This window comes from Sus scrofa, chromosome 12, assembly GCF_054392235.1.
Source record: "Sus scrofa isolate SSC_HxYL_T2T_F1_AM1 chromosome 12, Sscrofa_HxYL_maternal_Yorkshire_Landrace_v2.0, whole genome shotgun sequence".
Taxonomy (NCBI): Eukaryota; Metazoa; Chordata; class Mammalia; order Artiodactyla; family Suidae; genus Sus; species Sus scrofa.
In genome coordinates this window covers 20,417,686-20,435,860 of record NC_139394.1, presented here as the reverse complement: position 1 = coordinate 20,435,860, position 18,175 = coordinate 20,417,686, and the positions used below count along the sequence as shown (strand labels likewise).

The window sequence follows — 18,175 nt, the reverse complement described above, 5'->3', positions numbered from 1 at the left end:
CTTGGATCTTCTCCAAGGTGAAAAACTCCGACAACTTCTTAAATTGCTTTTTTTTTTCTCTCCACCAGAGAACCTTAGAAGGGACTGTCGAGTGGTAATTGAATCCAAAAGCACACCCAAAACGGGAATCTCCTGGCGCCGTCCCTACCCCCACACCAGGCATAGGCACACACAGTCCCCGACAGCCTCAGCTTGAACATTCCAGAGGCTGGGAGCTCGGTACTTGCTAAGGCAGCCATTACTGGATAGCACTCTGTGGTTGTTAGAAAGCTCTTCCTTACACTATTTCGGGAGGAACCCCCGCCCCTCCTCGCCTGGCAGCTTTCCCACCTCACCTCTGTTAGCAGAGTCCAAGGAAAGGTGGAGAGGGTGTCAGTGCCTAGAGCTTTAGCAGGCTCAGCAGCCCCCCACCCCCACGCAGGCTCTCAGCACCTTCCACCAAGAGTCAAGCTCCGCGGAGTGGGAAGGGGGGGCGGGAGGGGGAGTTACCCTCCAGCTCTGCCCTGCTACAAATCACTTCCAAGCCAGTGTCTCAAAAATAGTAACAGTTGTTGGGTTGCATCTCATTTCCATGTTGTAAATTTAATATGCCAAAGAACAGAAGCAATTCCTTTAGGTCCCTACCTCTTCCTCCGTGTCCCCCGCTTATTCCCCTTTCCCACTACCCTCCCTGGAATCATTTCCTCAGCCCTCCCCCTTCTCTTGATTCGCAGCTCTAGTGATCCCAGAAGGAGACACTGTTGGTCTCAGTGGGAGCCGAACAGGAAGAAAGGCGGGGCCGGCGGGGGCAGCGGCCGCGGGGGTGAGGCCCTGGACTGCAGCCCCCACTCCGAAGCAGCCTCCGCAGGTCCTGGCGGAAGCGCAGGCCCAGAAAAGCGTAGAGCACTGGGTTGAGGCCGCAGCGGGCGAGGGCCAAGCCTCCGGTCACCAGCAGTGCCAGATCCTTGCGCTTGCTGGCAGGACAGCTCCGCTCGCGGGCCGCCAGTAGGTCAGCAGTATCCAACAGCAGGGCGAGACTGTAGGGCAGCTGCAGTATCACAAACGCCGCCACCAGGGCCACCACGACGCGCAGCGCGCGCCGGCGCTCCGGCCCCCTGGTGGCCAGCAGCGTGCGGCCCAGGAGCGCGTAGCAGGCCGCCATGACGCCCAGCGGCAGCGCGAAGCCCAGGACCACCTGCGCTACGGCGCTCGCCCCCTTCACCGTCTGCGTGAGGCCCTCGGGGAAGATGAGACGGCAGCGCCGCTGGCCTTCCCGCTGGCCGTCCTGGCTGAAAAGGAGAGCAGGCAGCGCCAGGAGCAGCGATAACAGCCACACGACGACGGAGACCAAGTGTGCGCGGCCCGGCGCGGAGGGTCTCGGTCCAGCTGGGAGGGCTCGCGCGATGGCCACGTAGCGGTCGGCGCTGATACAGGCCAGGAAGAGGAAGCCGGCGTGGAAGGAGGCCGAGTAGAGGCCCGAAATGGCGCGGCAGGTGACACTTCCCAGACTCCAGCCCTGCAGAGCCCCGGCTGCAGCAAAGGGCAGAGTCAGAGCCAGCAGGAGGTCGGCCAGGGCCAGCTGGAGCAGGTGGGCGGAGGTAGGCGAGCGGGCAGCGCGACGGGCCGCCAGATGGGTGGCCAGGACCAGGCCATTGCCCGCCAGACCCAGAGCAGCCACGGTCAAAGAGACACTGGGTTGGAAGGCCCGACTGAAGGCCTGGACATCAGCCTTGTGGCAGAGCTCTGGCAACGGTTCAGCAGAATATGCCTCTTCATAGTCCCCGGAGTAGGGGCCCCAGGAAACCTGGGGAGGCCAAAATGAGAAGAGAGACCTTATGAGACATGCCTCCACCACAAGCCTCCCCCTCCCACACATGCATTCCAAGCTGGGAGCACCTGTGTGACCAGGCACAATGGTACAGTACACGGTGAGAAGACAAACTCTTCTCCAAACTCGTCCTAGCACACCCTCAACAGGCCCTCGCTTCCCTTGCACCCCTTCTGCCTCTGTGTCCAGCTTCCTTTGTGACCTTGGGCAGGCCTTTTTCAGGATCTCCAGTTGACTAATCTGTAATGTCGAGTTTAGAAATCCTGACTAGCCCACCTAGCAGGGTTGTTTGAAGCAAGGACGATAAAGGGTGTGAAGCATCAGTGTTCCGGGTAGGCCAAGCGTTTGTATTATCAGTAAATCTTAGAGAGTCAGTTCCTTTGCAGCGCCCTCTCCTGGAAGAACACTCACATGCAGCCTCTGCCTCAGACCTGGTCCCTGGAGGCCAGGCTTGGTCTGGAGTCCCTCCCCCCAACCCCCCACCCTCCAGTACAGGTGCACTGAACTACTTATACCGAGGTGGTCATAAGGGTTGGGGCTTAGGTTTTCTGGCCTCGGTTGGGAACTCAGACTTCTAGCTTCAGCTCACCCTTCCGCTCAGCCCCAGTCCCGTCCCCCAACCCCAGCCGCACAACCCCAGCCCCATCTATCTGGTCCCAGAGGGCTCCAGGTGCCCTGGATAGGTCACAGCCGACCAGAGGCCTGGTGCCAGGTGGGGAATCCCATCCCTTCACCTTACCTCCCTCTCTGTAACCCTCCCCCCCTGCCCCCACTCCCACCTGCTCTGCGGGCACAGTCCCCATCTCTGGCTACTCAGGTTTCTGAGGTAAAGCCACTGCAGAGAGAAGTTAAACTAGAGGGACAGGAAGGAAGGGGCGGGGAAAAGGGCCAAGAAGGCGGTGGGGATTAGGGTCTGCGGGTCCTCTTTACCTACCTTTTTCCATTCTACCCCCTAAAAATAACTTCTCTTTACCCTGCCAGGAGAAAAAGAATGGGTTTTGGCATCTCATCATTTCCTGGCTACCTGTGTGATCCTAAGTAGGTGTTTTGATCTCGCTGAGCCTCAGGTTTTTCATCTGCAAAGTGGAGTAAGGGAAAAATGTAGAATTCACAGGGTGACAAGGGTGCCTAGCATGGGTGCCTGGAGCATAATTTCCTTTCAGAAATATTAGATTCTTTCACTTACTCTTCTCCCTGTCCCCAAGCACCCTCGCCTTCCACCTCCCTTTTCTCGGATTCTTCAGGACCCTAGGCTCCCTTCCCCCATCGTTGCGGCCACAGCCCCTCTCAGCCTCGGGTTATTCAGGGTATTTCCCGGTGGCTGGATGCTCTACCCCCGCCCTTTCGCAGCAGGGCTGAGGCGCGCGCTTGCGCGGGGTCCGGGAAAGCGGCGCGTGCCAGGAGACAGAGGCTGGGGAAGGGGGGAGGTGAGAAGAGAGAGGGTGGAAGGAGAGGAGAGAACAGCGGCGAACCGGGAACGGCACGGAGAGAAGGGAGAAGGGCTCGGGGAGAGAGGAGAGAGGGAGGGGTGGGTAAGGAGGAGAGACAGCGATCCGCTGCGTACCCCAGGAGGAAAGTCGAACTGGAACCGGAGCCCTAGCTGGAGCCGGGCTCTGGGAGGCGGCCGCCGGACCCGTCAGCCCTGCATGATGCGTCTCCGGCTCTTCTGCATCCTGCTCGCCGCGGTCTCAGGAGCCCGGGGATGGGGCTACTGTGAGTGCAGGGCTCGCAGGCAGGCTGCGTGGGGGCCGGGAGTCCAAGGCCTGCAGGGCGGGTCCCACACCGCATTGCGGCTGGGTGGTCGCAGGTGCCTTCCCCGCCGGCGCGCGCTCCTCCGCCTTCATCCTTGCTGCCTCTCCCCCGCGCTCCGCAATGCAGCTCCGAGGCTGGCGCGCGTGCTCCAGGCTAGGGATTCGCTCGAGCTGAGGACAGAGTCGGCCCGGGGTCGGCTGGGATTTGGGACTGGGATCCAAGAGGGAGCTAGTGCCCGGGTTTGAGGGTTGGGAATATGGGTAATACAGGTGACCGGGGCTACGGTTAAGGTTTTGCCAGGGGCTGGGGCTGGGCTTGGAGCCGGCCCAGGGTCTAGGGTTTGGGGCTGGGGCTGGATTCGGGGGCTGGGATCCACGCAGTATTTGGTGGTCCTGAACAGTGCTAAGATTGGACATGGAACTGGTAATGGTGTTAGGACTGGCTGGGGTTGGGACCAAGGCCTGGAATCAGGGTTGGTGCAGGTTTGGGGTGCTGAAGAATGAGATTTAGGCTAAATCTGGGGCTGGATTAATGTCTTGAGGTGACTCGGGCTCTGAAAGATGCTGAGGTTTGGCGTTGTGTTTTGGCGAGTACTGAAACTGAATTGGGAAGGGTCTGGACTAGGGGTTCCCCCAGAAGGAGAAGGCAGCCTCCACTAAGTGTGCAGCTGTTGCTGCGGCCCAGATGAGTAGATGGGCTGGGTCAGCCACTGGGGGATAGAGAAGAAAGAGCTCCAGATGCTCAGCTTGCTGGGCCTGTGGAAGCACCGGGAGGGGCCACCTTGATCAATATGTCGGTTTCCCAACCCAGACGGCTGTGACGAGGAGCTGGTCGGGCCCCTGTACGCTCGCTCCCTGGGCGCCTCCTCCTACTATGGGCTCTTCACTGCACCGCGCTTTGCCCGGCTGCACGGTGAGCGGGGCAACACCCCAGGGTGGGGCGGGGGACTCTGGAGGGCTGGAGGTAATGAGGGAAGCCAGTGGTGAAAGCCCTTGCCCCTTCTATAGGCATAAGCGGGTGGTCTCCCCGGATTGGGGACCCGAATCCCTGGCTCCAGATCGACCTCATGAAGAAGCACCGGATCCGAGCTGTGGCCACGCAGGGCTCCTTTAACTCTTGGGACTGGGTCACACGGTACATGCTGCTCTACGGTGACCGAGTGGACAGCTGGACACCGTTCTATCAGCAAGGGCACAACTCGGTATTCTAGGCTCCCTGTCCACACACTTGGGGAACCTCCTCAGCTCTGACAGCTGGGCCTGGCTGGGCGCTAGCTTGGGGGGAGGGGAGGAGGCGGGGCAGGGCACAGATGAGGAGCAGTGACTTCCACTCCAGGGACTCAGTCCAGAGAGGCTGTCAGCTGGCCATGTGTGCAAGACAAGATGCTCCCAATGACAGTGTTGAACGCACTTCGAGGTAAAATCTAGGAGAGCTTCTTGAAGGAGGTGACATCTGAGTTGAGCTCTGAGGAAATAATAGCACGCCGAGAGGACGCTCTAGGCTAGGGAAACAGTGTTTGCCTAAAGCCAAGAAGGCAGAGAGATAAGGAGTGTCTGCCTTCCAGAAGCCGAGATTGGCTGGATGCGACAACCGTGGGCTGGGGAGGAACAAGCAGAGGGTGGGGCCGTGGTCATTCCTCTCCCCTTGCCCTCAGACCTTCTTCGGTAACGTGAACGAGTCGGGGGTGGTTCGCCACGACCTGCACTTCCACTTCACCGCGCGCTACATCCGCATTGTGCCCTTGGCCTGGAACCCGCGCGGCAAGATCGGCCTGAGGCTCGGCATCTACGGCTGCCCTTACAGTAAGGCTGCGAGGTCGTGGGGGGGCCCCGGGAGACACACGGTCTCCCCGTCCCCCACCCACCTACTGTCCTGCGCGCAGAGTCCGACGTGCTCTATTTCGACGGCGATGATGCCATCTCCTACCGCTTCCCGCGAGGGGTCAGCCGGAGTCTGTGGGACGTGTTCGCCTTCAGCTTCAAGACGGAAGAGAAGGACGGGCTCCTGTTGCACGCCGAGGGCGCCCAGGGCGACTACGTGACACTCGAGCTGCAGGGGGCGCATCTGGTGCTGCACATGAGCCTGGGTGAGCTCAGCGACCCGGGCGCCAAGCCTGAGGCTTTCCTGCCACGCCCTTCGCTGCACCTCCTCCGCGAAGCGGCGCCCACGCCTGACGGTTCCCTTCCCTACCGTTTGGACCAACTCACCTTTTTCGTGTAAAATCTGGTGCTAGCAAAACACTGGACTCGAGTCAGGAGAAGCGGATTCTAGCCTCAGACTTTGGAAAAGCACTTTCCAGTCTGTTTCCTCAATGTAAAAACAATGTATACATACATATACCTACATACACACACGCACCCAAAGCGTTGTGATTATTTCGTATCTCCTTCTCTTTTCATAACATCTACATGATGAGGTAGAAGCAGCTATCTTGCCTACATTTTACTGATAGGAAAACAGAGGCTCAGAGAGGTTAAGTGACTTACTCGAAGTCTGTACGCGCAAATGGCCGGGCCTCCATCCCAGGCCGGTCGCTGTATGCCCACCCTCCCTGGCTGCCCTGGGCCCTGGGCAGTCCCTCTGCACTGCTGTCTCCTGCTCTGCCTGCGAACTGGCTGGGGAGCAGGGCTCGCTGTGGTTCTCCAGGTTCCAGCACTGACCCCGCTCCACCCCACCCTCAGGCAGCAGCCCCATCCAGCCAAGGCCGGGTCACACCACTGTGAGCGCTGGCGGCGTCCTCAATGATCAGCACTGGCATTACGTGCGTGTGGACAGATTTGGTCGAGATGCAAATCTCACCCTGGACGGCTACGTGCATCGCTTCGTGCTCAATGGGGACTTCGAGAGACTGAACCTGGACAATGAGGTGAGCGGAGAGGGGAGGAGCCATTTGGTTAACTGGGGTGCTGGGTGGGTCAGTGGGGGACAGCACTTCCTGCTTTTTGGTTTCTGAAAATGCTAGCAGCTCTTGGTAAACTTTTGGCGCCCAGAAAGACCTGGGCTTTTGCTGTCGTTGTTGCAAATTCCCGGACTCCACTGCAGAACTACTGAGATGGGGTCTGGAAATCTGGATTTGGGGGATCAGGGAGGATAAGAAAAGTGCCCCCTTCTGGCCCTGATCTGCAGACCAGGAATCCCAGACGGGTTAACTGATTTACCCAAGGGCCTGCAGCCAATTTTGTGGTAGTGTCAGGGCTAGAACCCAAGCCTCAGGAGGCCTAGCGAGCTTCCAGCTTCAGTACTCATACTGAGCCAATGTGTGTCTCAAGCCTTCTAAAGCTCAGCCTGGAGCGTGGGAAGGTGTACCGTGGGGGAGCGCGAGAAAGGCATGTGCGCTGCCGCATCCAGGGCAACTCTCTCCTCACCTCGCCTGCAGATGTTCATCGGGGGTCTGGTGGGCGCTGCACAGAAGAACCTTGCCTATCGGCATAATTTCCGAGGCTGCATAGAAAATGTAATCTTCAACCGAGTCAACATCGCGGACCTGGCTGTGCGGCGCCATTCGCGGATCACCTTCGAGGCCAGTGGGCAGGGGGATCTGGGAGGACGGGGCATCAAAGCCGCTTGGAGCAAAGAGGCTGAGCGGGAAGAGATCTTGAGAATCAGATAAAAGCTGAGGACCCCTCTCCCTGCCAGAAGCTCATGTAGGGGGCATGACCGGGCTCACGGGAGGTGCAAAGGCCACCCACACCCCCCAATTAAAAGCTGTGGTCCAGGAGTTCCCTTCGTGGCGCAGTGGTTAACGAATCCGACTAGGAACCATGAGGTTGCGGGTTCGGTCCCTGCCCTTGCTCAGTGGGTTAATGATCCGGTGTTGCCGTGAGCTGTGGTGTAGGTCGCAGATGTGGCTCGGATCCGGTGTTGCTGTGGCTCTGGTGTAGGCTGGTGGCTACAGCTCCAATTGGACCCCTAGCCTGGGAACCTCCATATGCCATGGGAGCGGCCCAAGAAATGGCAAAAAGACAAAATAAATAAATAAATAAATAAATAAATAAAAGCTGTGGTCCAGTCTAACCACCTCCGTGATTATAACGGAGGAAAATAAGGTGCACCGACCCCCAGTGGGAAGGACTTGAACTCTGGGCTGTTTCGGTGTGTGCTCCCCCCATCCCCACCACTCTGGAGTGTAACCTGGTGCTGCTGTGAGAAGCTGGTGGGAAATTGCCTCTCTATGCTGGAAGAAAGGGAAGGAGGGGTAGCTGGGATTCGATGTAGAGCAGTGGTAGAGTCCTGAGGGCCGACTTGCTTGGAGAACCCCTGGATAGCTAGACAATGTTTCTGAGGGGGTTGGGAGGTTCACCCGGGGAACTGGGTGCTGATGGATCCTCACCTTGGCCCCTAGGGTAAGGTGGCGTTCCGTTGCCTGGACCCGGTTCCTCACCCCATCAACTTCGGAGGGCCTCACAATTTCGTGCAAGTGCCTGGCTTCCCCCGCCGCGGCCGCCTCGCTGTCTCTTTCCGCTTCCGCACCTGGGATCTCACCGGGCTGCTACTTTTCTCCAGCCTGGGGGACGGGCTGGGCCACGTGGAGCTGATACTCAGTGAAGGGCAGGTCAACGTGTCCATCGTGCAGACCGGCAGAAAGAAGCTTCAGTTCGCTGCTGGTGAGGGGGGCGAGGCACGAGGAGGGTGGAGAAGGGCAGAGGACAGCTGGGGAGGTTGTAGGCCTGGACTGAAGCCTTTGCAAACTGGAGAGGGGTGAGGAAGTGAAGGGAGCAGGGCAGGAGGTTTCAGGGCTCTGGGAAAAGGTGGGAATGGATGGAAGGAGCTGGGAGTTGGGGGTGTGTGTGCAGATCTGAGGGGCTAAGGGTGCCAGGAGGAGCCGGGAGGCTGAGGGTCCTGGTATTCTCTGCTTCTGGGAGGTCTCTGGAAGTATTTCAGACGCTGTGTCAGCCATTGGACTTCCAGATGGAGAAGTGACATTCAGACATGTCACCAGTCAGTTTGATAAGTGTAACAGTGGAACACACATAGGCTGCTGTTGGGACAGAGTGGGGTTGCTGCTTCCCCGCTCAAGACACTCCTTTCCTAGAATGTGCTGCCTCCCCTACCTATACCATCCTCCTGTCCTGTCCAGGGTACCGCCTGAATGATGGCTTTTGGCATGAGGTGAATTTTGTGGCACAGGAAAACCATGCAGTCATCAGCATTGATGATGTGGAGGGAGCAGAGGTCAGGGTCTCATACCCACTGCTGATTCGTACAGGAACCTCATACTTCTTTGGAGGTAATGGTGAGGGCCAACCTGGCTAGACCCCTGTCTCTGGGTGGGAAGGCCCCATCTACGTCCACTCAGACAGGGCTACATGGAGAGTTTTATAGCGGTAAATCCCTTTCCCGTCTGGGGCCTTGGAGGCTGCACGGTCACTGTCATTGTCTACCGGCTCCCTTTCTTCCTTCATGTCCGGCCCTCCCTTGGCATCTCCCTGGGGGAGGGTCTCTGGAGTCTCCTCTGGGGAGGGCCTCACAGGGGTGGTTGCTCCAGGTTGTCCCAAGCCAGCCAGTCGATGGGGCTGCCACTCCAACCAGACGGCTTTCCATGGCTGCATGGAGCTGCTCAAGGTGGATGGTCAACTGGTCAACCTGACTCTGGTGGAGTTCCGGCGGCTTGGATACTATGCTGAGGTCCTCTTTGACACATGTGGCATCACTGATAGGTATCCAGAAGCCCTCTCCCTACAAGAGGTGACCCCTCCAAAGCCCTCTTCCATGACCCCCCAAAGGGAGTGGTCTTTCTCAAGACGCATCCCCTCCTCCCAAATCTCCCACCGGGGGTGATTCCTCCTTGACCTTTCACCTCCTATTTCTTCCCTTAATGTGACACATGTTCAGAAAGGAAATGAAGCATCTGTTTCTGGTCCTAGAGGGTTTTATTTGGGGAGTGCAGGTAAATAAGGCATTACTTATTTTGGAGGGAAGGAGAAACAGTAGTACTTGAACCCTGAGGCCTGCCTAATGCCCCAACATTTAGGCTCATACCTGGCTAGTTAGGTGGAGTATGTTTCACTGGGTTCTGGTGCTCCCCGGAGCTTGGAGTGAAGCTTGTAGGGACCAGACGCTGCTCTCCATAAGCCTCCTTCCTTTGGTGCTGACCCCCTGCCCTAGGTGCAGCCCGAACATGTGTGAGCATGATGGACGCTGCTACCAGTCTTGGGATGACTTCATCTGCTACTGTGAACTGACAGGCTACAAGGGGGAGACCTGCCACCAACGTAAGACAGCTGGGGTGTGGGGGAGGCTCAGGAACAGGGGAGGGATCACGAGGCTGCTCTAGATGGTGGGGCTGGCCCTCCTAGCCCTCTGATCCCCAAACTCACCTCCCCCCGCCCCCTTCCCACTGACTAGCTTTGTATAAGGAATCCTGTGAGGCTTATCGGCTCAGTGGGAAAACGTCTGGAAACTTCACCATTGATCCTGATGGCAGTGGCCCCCTGAAGCCATTTGTAGTGTACTGTGATATCCGAGGTAAATGGCCCCGATGGGTGGCGAAGGGGCAGCTGACAAGGCAGTGCGAGAGTGTAGGGAAAACAGGGAAGGAAGGGTGGACAGAGGCCAGGAAGATTAAACGGGGGTGGGGGTGATGGAGGGCAGAGGGGAAAAGGCACACTCAGGAATTTGTAATCTAGCCTTGCAGACAGATTCCAGCTTCCTGATCCATTCCAGCTGTCTCATCTCCGGCCTGCAATGTTGGGGACCTAGAGTTGGGCTGGGATGGAGCTGCTGAGCGTGTTTACTGGCTCTGAGTTGTGGCAGTGGTGCTGGAGGCAGCAGGGACATGGGTAGAGAATGCTAGTCTCCAGCCATAGCTCTGCCTTGTCCCCTCCCCCAGAGAACCGGGCGTGGACAGTTGTGCGGCATGACAGGCTGTGGACCACTCGGGTGACAGGGTCTAGCATGGAGCGGCCATTCCTCGGGGCTGTCCAGTACTGGAATGCATCCTGGGAGGAAGTCAGTGCCCTGGCCAACGCTTCCCAACACTGTGAGCAATGGATTGAGTTCTCCTGCTACAATTCCCGGCTCCTCAACACTGCAGGTGAGGGCTGGAGGTGAGGGGGACAGAGAGCTGGAGGAGAGAACTAGGGGGGGGTGGCTGGGAGAAGAAGACTGGGAGGTTTGGGGGTGCCCTGGGCTAGAGGATTGGAGAAGGGATCTGAGCTGGTTGGAAGGGTGAGAGAAGAGCCCAGAGGCTAATGGAGGGACAGGGCCTGGAAGCTGCCTGCATCTCTCCCCCAGGAGGCTATCCCTACAGCTTTTGGATTGGCCGAAACGAGGAGCAGCACTTCTACTGGGGCGGCTCGCAGCCCGGGATCCAGCGCTGCGCCTGTGGTCTGGACCGGAGCTGTGTGGACCCCGCTCTGCATTGTAACTGTGATGCCGACCAGCCCCAGTGGTAAGGGGAGCAAAGGGCCAAGGCTTTCAGGATGCCAGGGGCAGCTGAGCGGCAGGGGCTGAGCCGCGGCATCCTGCTCCCACAGGAGAACCGACAGGGGCCTGCTGACCTTTGTGGACCATTTGCCTGTCACTCAGGTGGTGGTGGGGGACACGAACCGTTCCAGTTCTGAGGCCCAGTTCTTCCTGAGGCCTCTGCGCTGCTATGGCGATCGTGAGTGGCAGACCCCTCTGGTGTGTGCGCCCTCCTGGGGTTGGCTTTCCAGTTTCCAAAATTTAAACCGCCTGACCCGCTTCTCTAGGACACACTGCCAGACACCCCAGCTCCCGCTGTGATGGGCCTGCCCCTGTGTTCTTCCTCTGCACCTTAGTCTCCCCCGGCTCCCCCTAGCTGTCCCCCTTTGTCCTATCTGCCCCCTCCTGAGGCTGCCTTACTCCCCCCTCCTCCCATCTCGCTGATAGAACCTTCCTCTCTCTGGTTTTGTAGGCAATTCCTGGAACACCATCTCCTTCCACACTGGGGCTGCGCTGCGCTTCCCCCCGATCCGGGCCAACCACAGCCTTGATGTCTCCTTCTACTTCAGGACCTCGGCTCCCTCAGGAGTCTTCCTAGAGAATATGGGGGGCCCTCACTGCCAGTGGCGCCGACCTTACGTGCGGGTGGAACTCAATAGTGAGCAGGCAGATTCTGGCACCGGGTGGGGGAGTGGATGAAGATCCCTGGGGAGATGTGGGGTGGATGGAGCCTGGGGTAAGCCACAAGGCCAGATGCTCCCTTGAAAGGCAGCATGAAAAGGGCTTTAGACGGCCCTGGCTTCTAGACCCAGCTTTTTTTTTTTTTCTTTTTTTTCTTTTTTGCCTTTTAGGGCTGCAGGTGCAGTATATGGAAGTTCCCAAGCTTGGGGGTCAAATTAGAGCTATAGCTGCCGGCCACAGCCACAGTTACAGCAATGCCAGATCCAAGCTGTGTCTGCAACCTGCACCACAGCTCACGGCAACATGGATCCTTAACCTGCTGAGCCAGGCCAGGGATGGAACCCGTGTCCTCATGAATACTAGTCAGGTTCATTTTTGCTGTGCCATGACGGGAACTCCTAGACCCAGCTGTCTTGATGGTTGGTCTCCTGACCCTGGGCACCCACACAGCCTCTCTGGGCCTTAGGCCCCTACTTGCGAGCAAGGAAGCTGGACTCCTGGGGTCTCCTACCCAAGGAGCTATGCGTCTAAGCTGAGAAGTGGGGCTGGGAGGCTGGTTCCAGGGATCTGGGAATTAGGAAGAGACCAGGAGTATGAGGTTTTAAGCAGTTTATGGCTTTTGTCCCAGGCTGTAGACAAATTGGAGGGACATTCAGGGAGCACCAAAGAGTGAAGAAGAGGGGTTGTACTGGGTGAATCCGTGAGGGATTCTGAGGATCTGATTCCCCTCCCCCACCCCACCCCGAATTGTCCAGCATCCCGGGATGTGGTCTTCGCCTTTGATGTGGGGAATGGGGATGAGAACCTGACCGTGCACTCGGATGACTTTGAGTTCAACGATGACGAGTGGCACCTGGTCCGGGCTGAAATCAACGTGAAGCAGGCCCGGCTCCGTGTGGATCACCGGCCCTGGGTGCTGCGGCCGATGCCCCTGCAGACCTACATCTGGCTGGAGTATGACCGGCCCCTCTATGTTGGTGAGCAGCAGCCCAGAGGCAGGCCTGAAGCTTCCGTCACCTCCCTGCCCTCCCAAGGCCACTCTCCTTGTGTCCAGGAACTGCATGTCTTACGTCCCAACCCCCTCAGCCTCAGAGTGAGTCAGAGGCCCCCCCCTTCCCTCTCCTCCCTGGCATCTATTCCATTCTTCTAGCCTCCTGGGCTCCCTTTCCAACCCCGGTACTTAGCCCTATCTCCAGCTTAACACCCATTTCTTGACCTGTTCACTTTCCCCAGGATCTGCGGAGCTTAAGAGGCGGCCCTTCATAGGTTGCTTGAGGGCCATGCGTCTGAATGGAGTGACCCTGAACCTGGAGGGCCGTGCCAATGCCTCTGAGGGTACCTCGCCCAACTGCACGGGCCACTGTGCCCACCCTCGCTTCCCCTGTTTCCACGGAGGCCGCTGCGTGGAGCGCTACAGCTACTATACCTGTGACTGTGAACTCACGGCTTTCGATGGGCCATATTGCAACCACGGTCAGTACTGCCGGGAAGCATAGGGCACAACGGGATGTACGGAGGGCAGGGAAGGAGGGCACAGAGTCAGCATCAGGGGAAAACGTGGCTGTCCCTGGGTTCCTGAGCTCTGAGCTGGGGCTGTCAGGCAGTTGAAGAAGCTGGGTGGCTCCAAAGGCATAAGGTGGGGCAAGGAAGGGATGGCACAGCTAGCTGGCACTAAAAGAACTCACAAGCAACAAGCAAATAACTTCCCCATCTTCCCACTACCACCAAGGGAACACAGGCTACCCCCCTTGCAAGCATATCCACTTCAGGCTGCACGCTGCCCTATGCCATGTCCTATTGACAATCGCTGCACTCCTCAAACATGTCTACAACCTGGTTCTCGGTTAAGGTGAGCCTTGACATTCACCATAGCAAGATTCTGCACATGTACCCAGACTGCATCCTCTCTAAGGCTGGTCTAGGAGGATGCATGCGCAGGTAGGTTACCGGTGGGAGCCTGGTGAGGTAGGGGAGATACAGGGACTTAGGGACCAATAGAAGACCTCTGGTCTTGGTTTGGAAGTGTGAGTAGTGGCAAGTGGAGCAGACAGGCTTATGGGATCTGATCTCGACTGTCCGCTTACTTGCCTAAGGATAAGGATAAGTGTCCTCAGGCAAGTCACTACCATTTCTGAGTTTCCGTTTCCCCATCTGTAAAATGCAGGGGTTGGATTAGATGATGTTTTACATTTCTCATGATTTTAAGGTTCCATTCTATGACAGAGGGGCTCCAGGGGACCTAAAAGGTACTGGAGATGGGTTGTGGCGGTGGCAGAAACTGGGGGCAAGTGCCAGAGGGTGTGTGTGGATGACACTTCCAGCTCGGATGTGGGAATCGGCCCTGACCTCACGACCTCTGTCTTAGATATTGGCGGCTTCTTTGAGCCCGGTACCTGGATGCGCTATAACCTCCAGTCGGCGCTGCGCTCTGCAGCCCGGGAGTTCTCCCACATGCTGAGCCGTCCGGTGCCTGGCTACGAGCCTGGCTATATCCCTGGCTATGACACTCCCGGCTACGTGCCTGGCTACCACGGCCCAGGGTACCGTCTGCCTGACTACCCTCGGCCTGGCCGGCCGGTGCCGGGCTACCGTGGGCCTGTCTACAATGTGACTGGAGAAGAGGTGTCCTTCAGCTTCAGCACCCACTCCGCCCCTGCCGTCCTGCTCTACGTCAGCTCCTTTGTGCGTGACTACATGGCCGTGCTCATCAAGGAAGACGGTAAGCTCCCAGAGACTCTCGCCCTCAACTCCAGCTTACCCTGCGTGCCCTCCATGCTCAGATATATGGTTTTTTTAGTGCCACATGTGCGGCATGTGGAGACTCCCAGGCTAGGGGTCGAATCAGAGCTGCAGCTGCCGGCCTACGCCACAGCCATAGCAACTCCAGATCCACGCCACATCTGCGACCTACACCACAGCTCCCAGCAATGCCGGATCCTTAATCCATTAAGCGAGGCCAGGGATCAAACCCACATCCTCATGGAGACTAGTTGGATCCTTAACCCACTGAGCCACAATCTCATAACTGTTGATTCACCAAGGCCAGGACCCGAGAGCTCTTACAAGATGGGGGCTGTGGGAGCTGAGACCCCCACTTTCCCCTCCCTACCTCCAGGGACACTGCAGCTGCGCTATCAGCTGGGGACCAGCCCCTACGTGTACCAACTAACCACCCGCCCTGTCACTGACGGCCAGCCCCACAGCGTCAACATCACCCGGGTCTACCGCAACCTCTTCATCCAGGTGTGTGCCAGGACGGGGCAGTTCAGATCATAATCTCACCATCGAGGCTGTGGCACAGGAAAGCTCACATGTTTAGCATTTGTAGAGCACGTTCCAATTTACAGAGGATTTTTCCGTGTACTACCTCATTTGACAATCGCTCTAGGAGGTCGTTCAGGTGGGCAGCTCTTCTTTTTTGTCTTTTATTTTTCCTTTAGGGCCACACCCACGGCATGTGGAGGTTCCCAGGCTGAGGGTTGAATGGGAGCTGCAGCTGCCAGCCTATACCACAGCCACAGCAACTTGGGATCTGAGCTGCATCTGCAACCAACATCACAGCTTATGGCAACACCAAATCCTTAACCCACTAAGCAAGGCCAGGGATCGAGCCTGCACCCTCATGGATACTAGTTGGGTTTGTTACTGCCGAGCCACGACGGGAACTCTAGCAGCTCCTCTTATCTCCTTTTGAGAAATCAGTAAAGGGGCTCAAAAAGTTAAGTGGTTTCCTAAAGTCAAATCCCTGTCAGCTGCAAAGACAGGGCTCAAAACCAGATGGGTTTTTCATACCAAATCCTGTGTCTGGACCCAAGGGTTGCATACCTAGGACTGAGCTGGGACTCACGGCCAGTGGGGAGAGGAGGGTTCCCGCATGACCTGGGCTATGTCTGCCTCTGGTTCTCCCTCCCTCATCTCCCTTCCCCTCCCCGCTCAGGTGGACTACTTCCCCCTGACAGAACAGAAGTTCTCACTGTTGGTGGACAGCCAGCTGGACTCCCCCAAGGCCTTGTATCTGGGGCGAGTGATGGGTACGCTGGGGCTAAGGCTGCGTGTTGGGTGAGGAGCGTGGGAGAAGTTCCTGGAGCCCAGAGGAGGGTGAAGGACTGGGAGGTGGTGACAGGAGAGGGAAGCTGTGCATGGTGAGAGGAGGCAGGCTGTTTGCCATCCAAGCCCCTTTCTTTCTGGGCTGCGTCCCCCTCAGAGACGGGAGTGATTGACCCGGAGATCCAGCGCTACAACACACCAGGTTTCTCAGGCTGCCTATCTGGTGTTCGATTCAATAACGTGGCTCCCCTCAAGACCCACTTCCGAACACCTCGACCCATGACCGCAGAGCTGGCTGAGGCCCTTCGAGTTCAGGGAGAACTGTCTGAGTCTAACTGCGGAGCTATGCCCCGTCTGGTTTCAGAGGTGCCACCTGAGCTGGACCCCTGGTATCTGCCCCCAGGTATGTCCCGGGGACACAGGGGAGGGAGGGAGGAGAGGGATGATGGGGAAGGGGAGGATTCTTAACAAGGAGGAGGTGCCTCCTAAGCGATGCTTTCTCCGCCGCAGACTTCCCGTACTACCATGACGACGGATGGGTCGCCATACTTCTGGGATGTGAGTGGCACAATTACTATACCCCCCGGACCTCCTAATTCTCCCCTCTGCCTGCCAGCATTCCCTCCCTGTCCTGTATCCTCAGGGCTGAAGGGTGGCGCAGGCACTAGATGCGGGGTGGTGCCAAGAAGGATGAGCTGGGCCAGGCTGAGGACGTCCATGTTTGAGGATGCTCTAGACTTTTGACTGAAATATTAAAACGCGGCCAGAGCTAAGGGGTGAGGAAATGGGGAGGTAGTAACATCCAGAGAATGAGAAACTGGGGTCTGTACTAGAGATATGGAAGGAGAATATCAGAAATCCAAGACGGCAGGCGATAAGCTAGGAATTCAGACCTACCGGATACTCGGCAATAGCTTGCTGCGGCCGTGTGGCGGATGCTGCCGTACACGTGTGCTTTTGGCCCAAAGCACACACGTGTCTGTCTGTAGGTGAAGCCCCAAAGATCTGCCCTGAATTGTTCCTTTTTTCTCTTTCAGTTTTGGTGGCCTTTCTGCTGCTGGGGCTGGTGGGAATGCTGGTGCTCTTCTATCTGCAAAATCATCGTTACAAGGGCTCCTACCACACCAATGAGCCCAAGGCCACTCACGATTACCACCCCGGCAGCAAACCTCCCCTACCTACTTCAGGCCCGGCCGCTGCCCCGGCCCCGGCCCCGGCCCCAACACCAGCTTCCGCCCCAGCCCCAGCCCCAGCCCCAGCCCCTGGCCCCCGGGATCAAAACCTACCCCAGATCCTGGAGGAGTCCAGGTCTGAATGAATCAGAAGGGCTTTCCATCTCCTCCGTGTTCCCCAATTCCTGCCTCTACCCCCACCCTGTCAGGGACATTTGGCTCCTCTTAGCTGGCTCTGCTCATCCAGAGGATTTCCCTCCTGCCAAGCTCAGTGGCAGAGCTACAGATGGGACCAAAGGGAGTAGCCGAGCCTCACTGCCTAAACCAATGCCCTGCCCATCCCCGTTTCCCCAGGCTCCTGGTCATTTGCCTGCCCCAAAGAAGCCTCAGGGGGTTGAGACAGGTCCTTCCTGCCATCCCTGTCCCAGCTGCTGCCAGGGATTAACCACAGAGTGCAGGGGGGATTAACTGCCTCCCTTCAAATGTCCAGTCTCAGCAGGGAGAGACGTGTGGGGTTGTGGGAATGCATGGGGTGAGGGGGGAGGAGGCTGCTAAATCTTATCCCCCAGCCTCCCTCCTGCCCTGCAGAACATCTCCCATCTGCTCCCACTCAGTGGGGGGCTAGGGAGGGTTTCATTCCTGTCTCCCATCTCCTCACTTTTTTTGTTTTCTACAGAGACTGAGAGGCCTCAGTTTAGCACCTTAGTACCTCCGCTGCTTCACATGCTTTAGCCAAAGCCATAAAAAACTTGCAATGTAGAGAGAATAATGCAGATACACTGACTAGCCAGCCCTCTACTCTTCCTCCCTCTTCCAAGATATGCAATAGCCTTGGTGCCTGTCCAAAGGCTTGGCCCCCTCTCTCCAATGCATGAGGAGCCCTCTTTCCTCCGCTCAGAGATGCTGCTTCGTTTGCCCAGGAGGTCGTATTCTTTATATATATTTTTTGTTGCAAAGTCTCTCTCTAGAGAAACTCTATATATTACTCAAATTTTTTAAATTATCAGTTTATATATAAAAGAAGAAATCAATTGACTGTCCTGTCCTGTGCTGTGCCCACGGTCTGTAGTGTGCTTCTCCTGCGTTGGAAGTCTCATGAGGTCTGCTGGTCACTTACCCACATCTGGTCCAGCCTCCACTCTGAAGCTGTGCTCTCAGACTTGGAGCTGTTCTAATAAAGCAGAGTGGCAGAGCCCCAGTTTTTGTGTGGTAGCTGCGTCGTGGCTGGGGGATAAGCAGGATGATTTTTTTTTTTTTGGCCACACTTGAGGCATGCACAAGTTTTGGGGCACAGGGATTGAACCTGAGCCAG

General features: G+C 57.4%; 2 protein-coding genes and 1 long non-coding RNA gene across 4 annotated transcripts; 1 reads left to right on the top strand and 2 right to left on the bottom strand.

Moving 5' to 3' along the window:
• Positions 1–715: 715 nt before the first annotated feature.
• CCR10 (C-C motif chemokine receptor 10) lies at positions 716–2,610 on the bottom strand. The gene is made up of 2 exons (NM_001044563.1): positions 2,587–2,610; positions 716–1,783 (listed from the first exon to the last, which is right to left on the bottom strand). The coding sequence occupies exons 1-2, from the start codon at positions 2,608–2,610 to the stop codon at positions 716–718; spliced, it is 1,092 nt and encodes a 363-aa protein (NP_001038028.1).
• Positions 2,611–3,206: 596 nt separating this feature from the next.
• On the top strand, positions 3,207–18,061 carry CNTNAP1 (contactin associated protein 1). Of its 2 annotated transcripts, none has more exons than XR_014821073.1 (24): positions 3,207–3,520; positions 4,370–4,471; positions 4,567–4,760; positions 5,214–5,361; positions 5,442–5,645; positions 6,241–6,425; positions 6,936–7,079; positions 7,902–8,163; positions 8,637–8,786; positions 9,045–9,216; positions 9,665–9,771; positions 9,905–10,024; positions 10,389–10,592; positions 10,793–10,949; positions 11,035–11,162; positions 11,436–11,621; positions 12,400–12,621; positions 12,878–13,117; positions 13,374–14,363; positions 14,760–14,887; positions 15,582–15,675; positions 15,849–16,094; positions 16,202–16,249; positions 16,729–18,061. XR_014821073.1 is itself a non-coding variant. In XM_021066979.2 (24 exons), the coding sequence occupies exons 1-24, from the start codon at positions 3,454–3,456 to the stop codon at positions 17,007–17,009; spliced, it is 4,143 nt and encodes a 1,380-aa protein (XP_020922638.2). In that variant the 5' UTR covers positions 3,207–3,453; the 3' UTR covers positions 17,010–18,061. The 2 variants fall into 2 exon arrangements, 1 of the variants encoding a protein (XP_020922638.2); XM_021066979.2 differs by having other exon boundaries at positions 14,010–14,363.
• Positions 12,239–16,781, bottom strand: LOC146398122 (uncharacterized). The gene is made up of 2 exons (XR_014821135.1): positions 16,589–16,781; positions 12,239–15,187 (listed from the first exon to the last, which is right to left on the bottom strand). It is a non-coding gene; the product is annotated as an uncharacterized LOC146398122 (long non-coding RNA).
• Positions 18,062–18,175: the final 114 nt, after the last annotated feature.

Excerpts from the sequence above, each read along its gene's own strand:
- CCR10 (NM_001044563.1), bottom strand. The coding sequence starts at position 2,610 with ATGGGGACTGTGCCCGCAGAGCAG. Across the intron at positions 1,784-2,586 it reads GGACTGTGCCCGCAGAGCAG|GTTTCCTGGGGCCCCTACTC; the intron begins GTGGGAGTGGGG and ends TGGCCTCCCCAG.
- CNTNAP1 (XM_021066979.2), top strand. The coding sequence starts at position 3,454 with ATGATGCGTCTCCGGCTCTTCTGCATCCTGCTCGCCGCGGTCTCAGGA. Across the intron at positions 3,521-4,369 it reads AGCCCGGGGATGGGGCTACT|ACGGCTGTGACGAGGAGCTG; the intron begins GTGAGTGCAGGG and ends TTCCCAACCCAG. Across the intron at positions 15,676-15,848 it reads GTATCTGGGGCGAGTGATGG|AGACGGGAGTGATTGACCCG; the intron begins GTACGCTGGGGC and ends CGTCCCCCTCAG.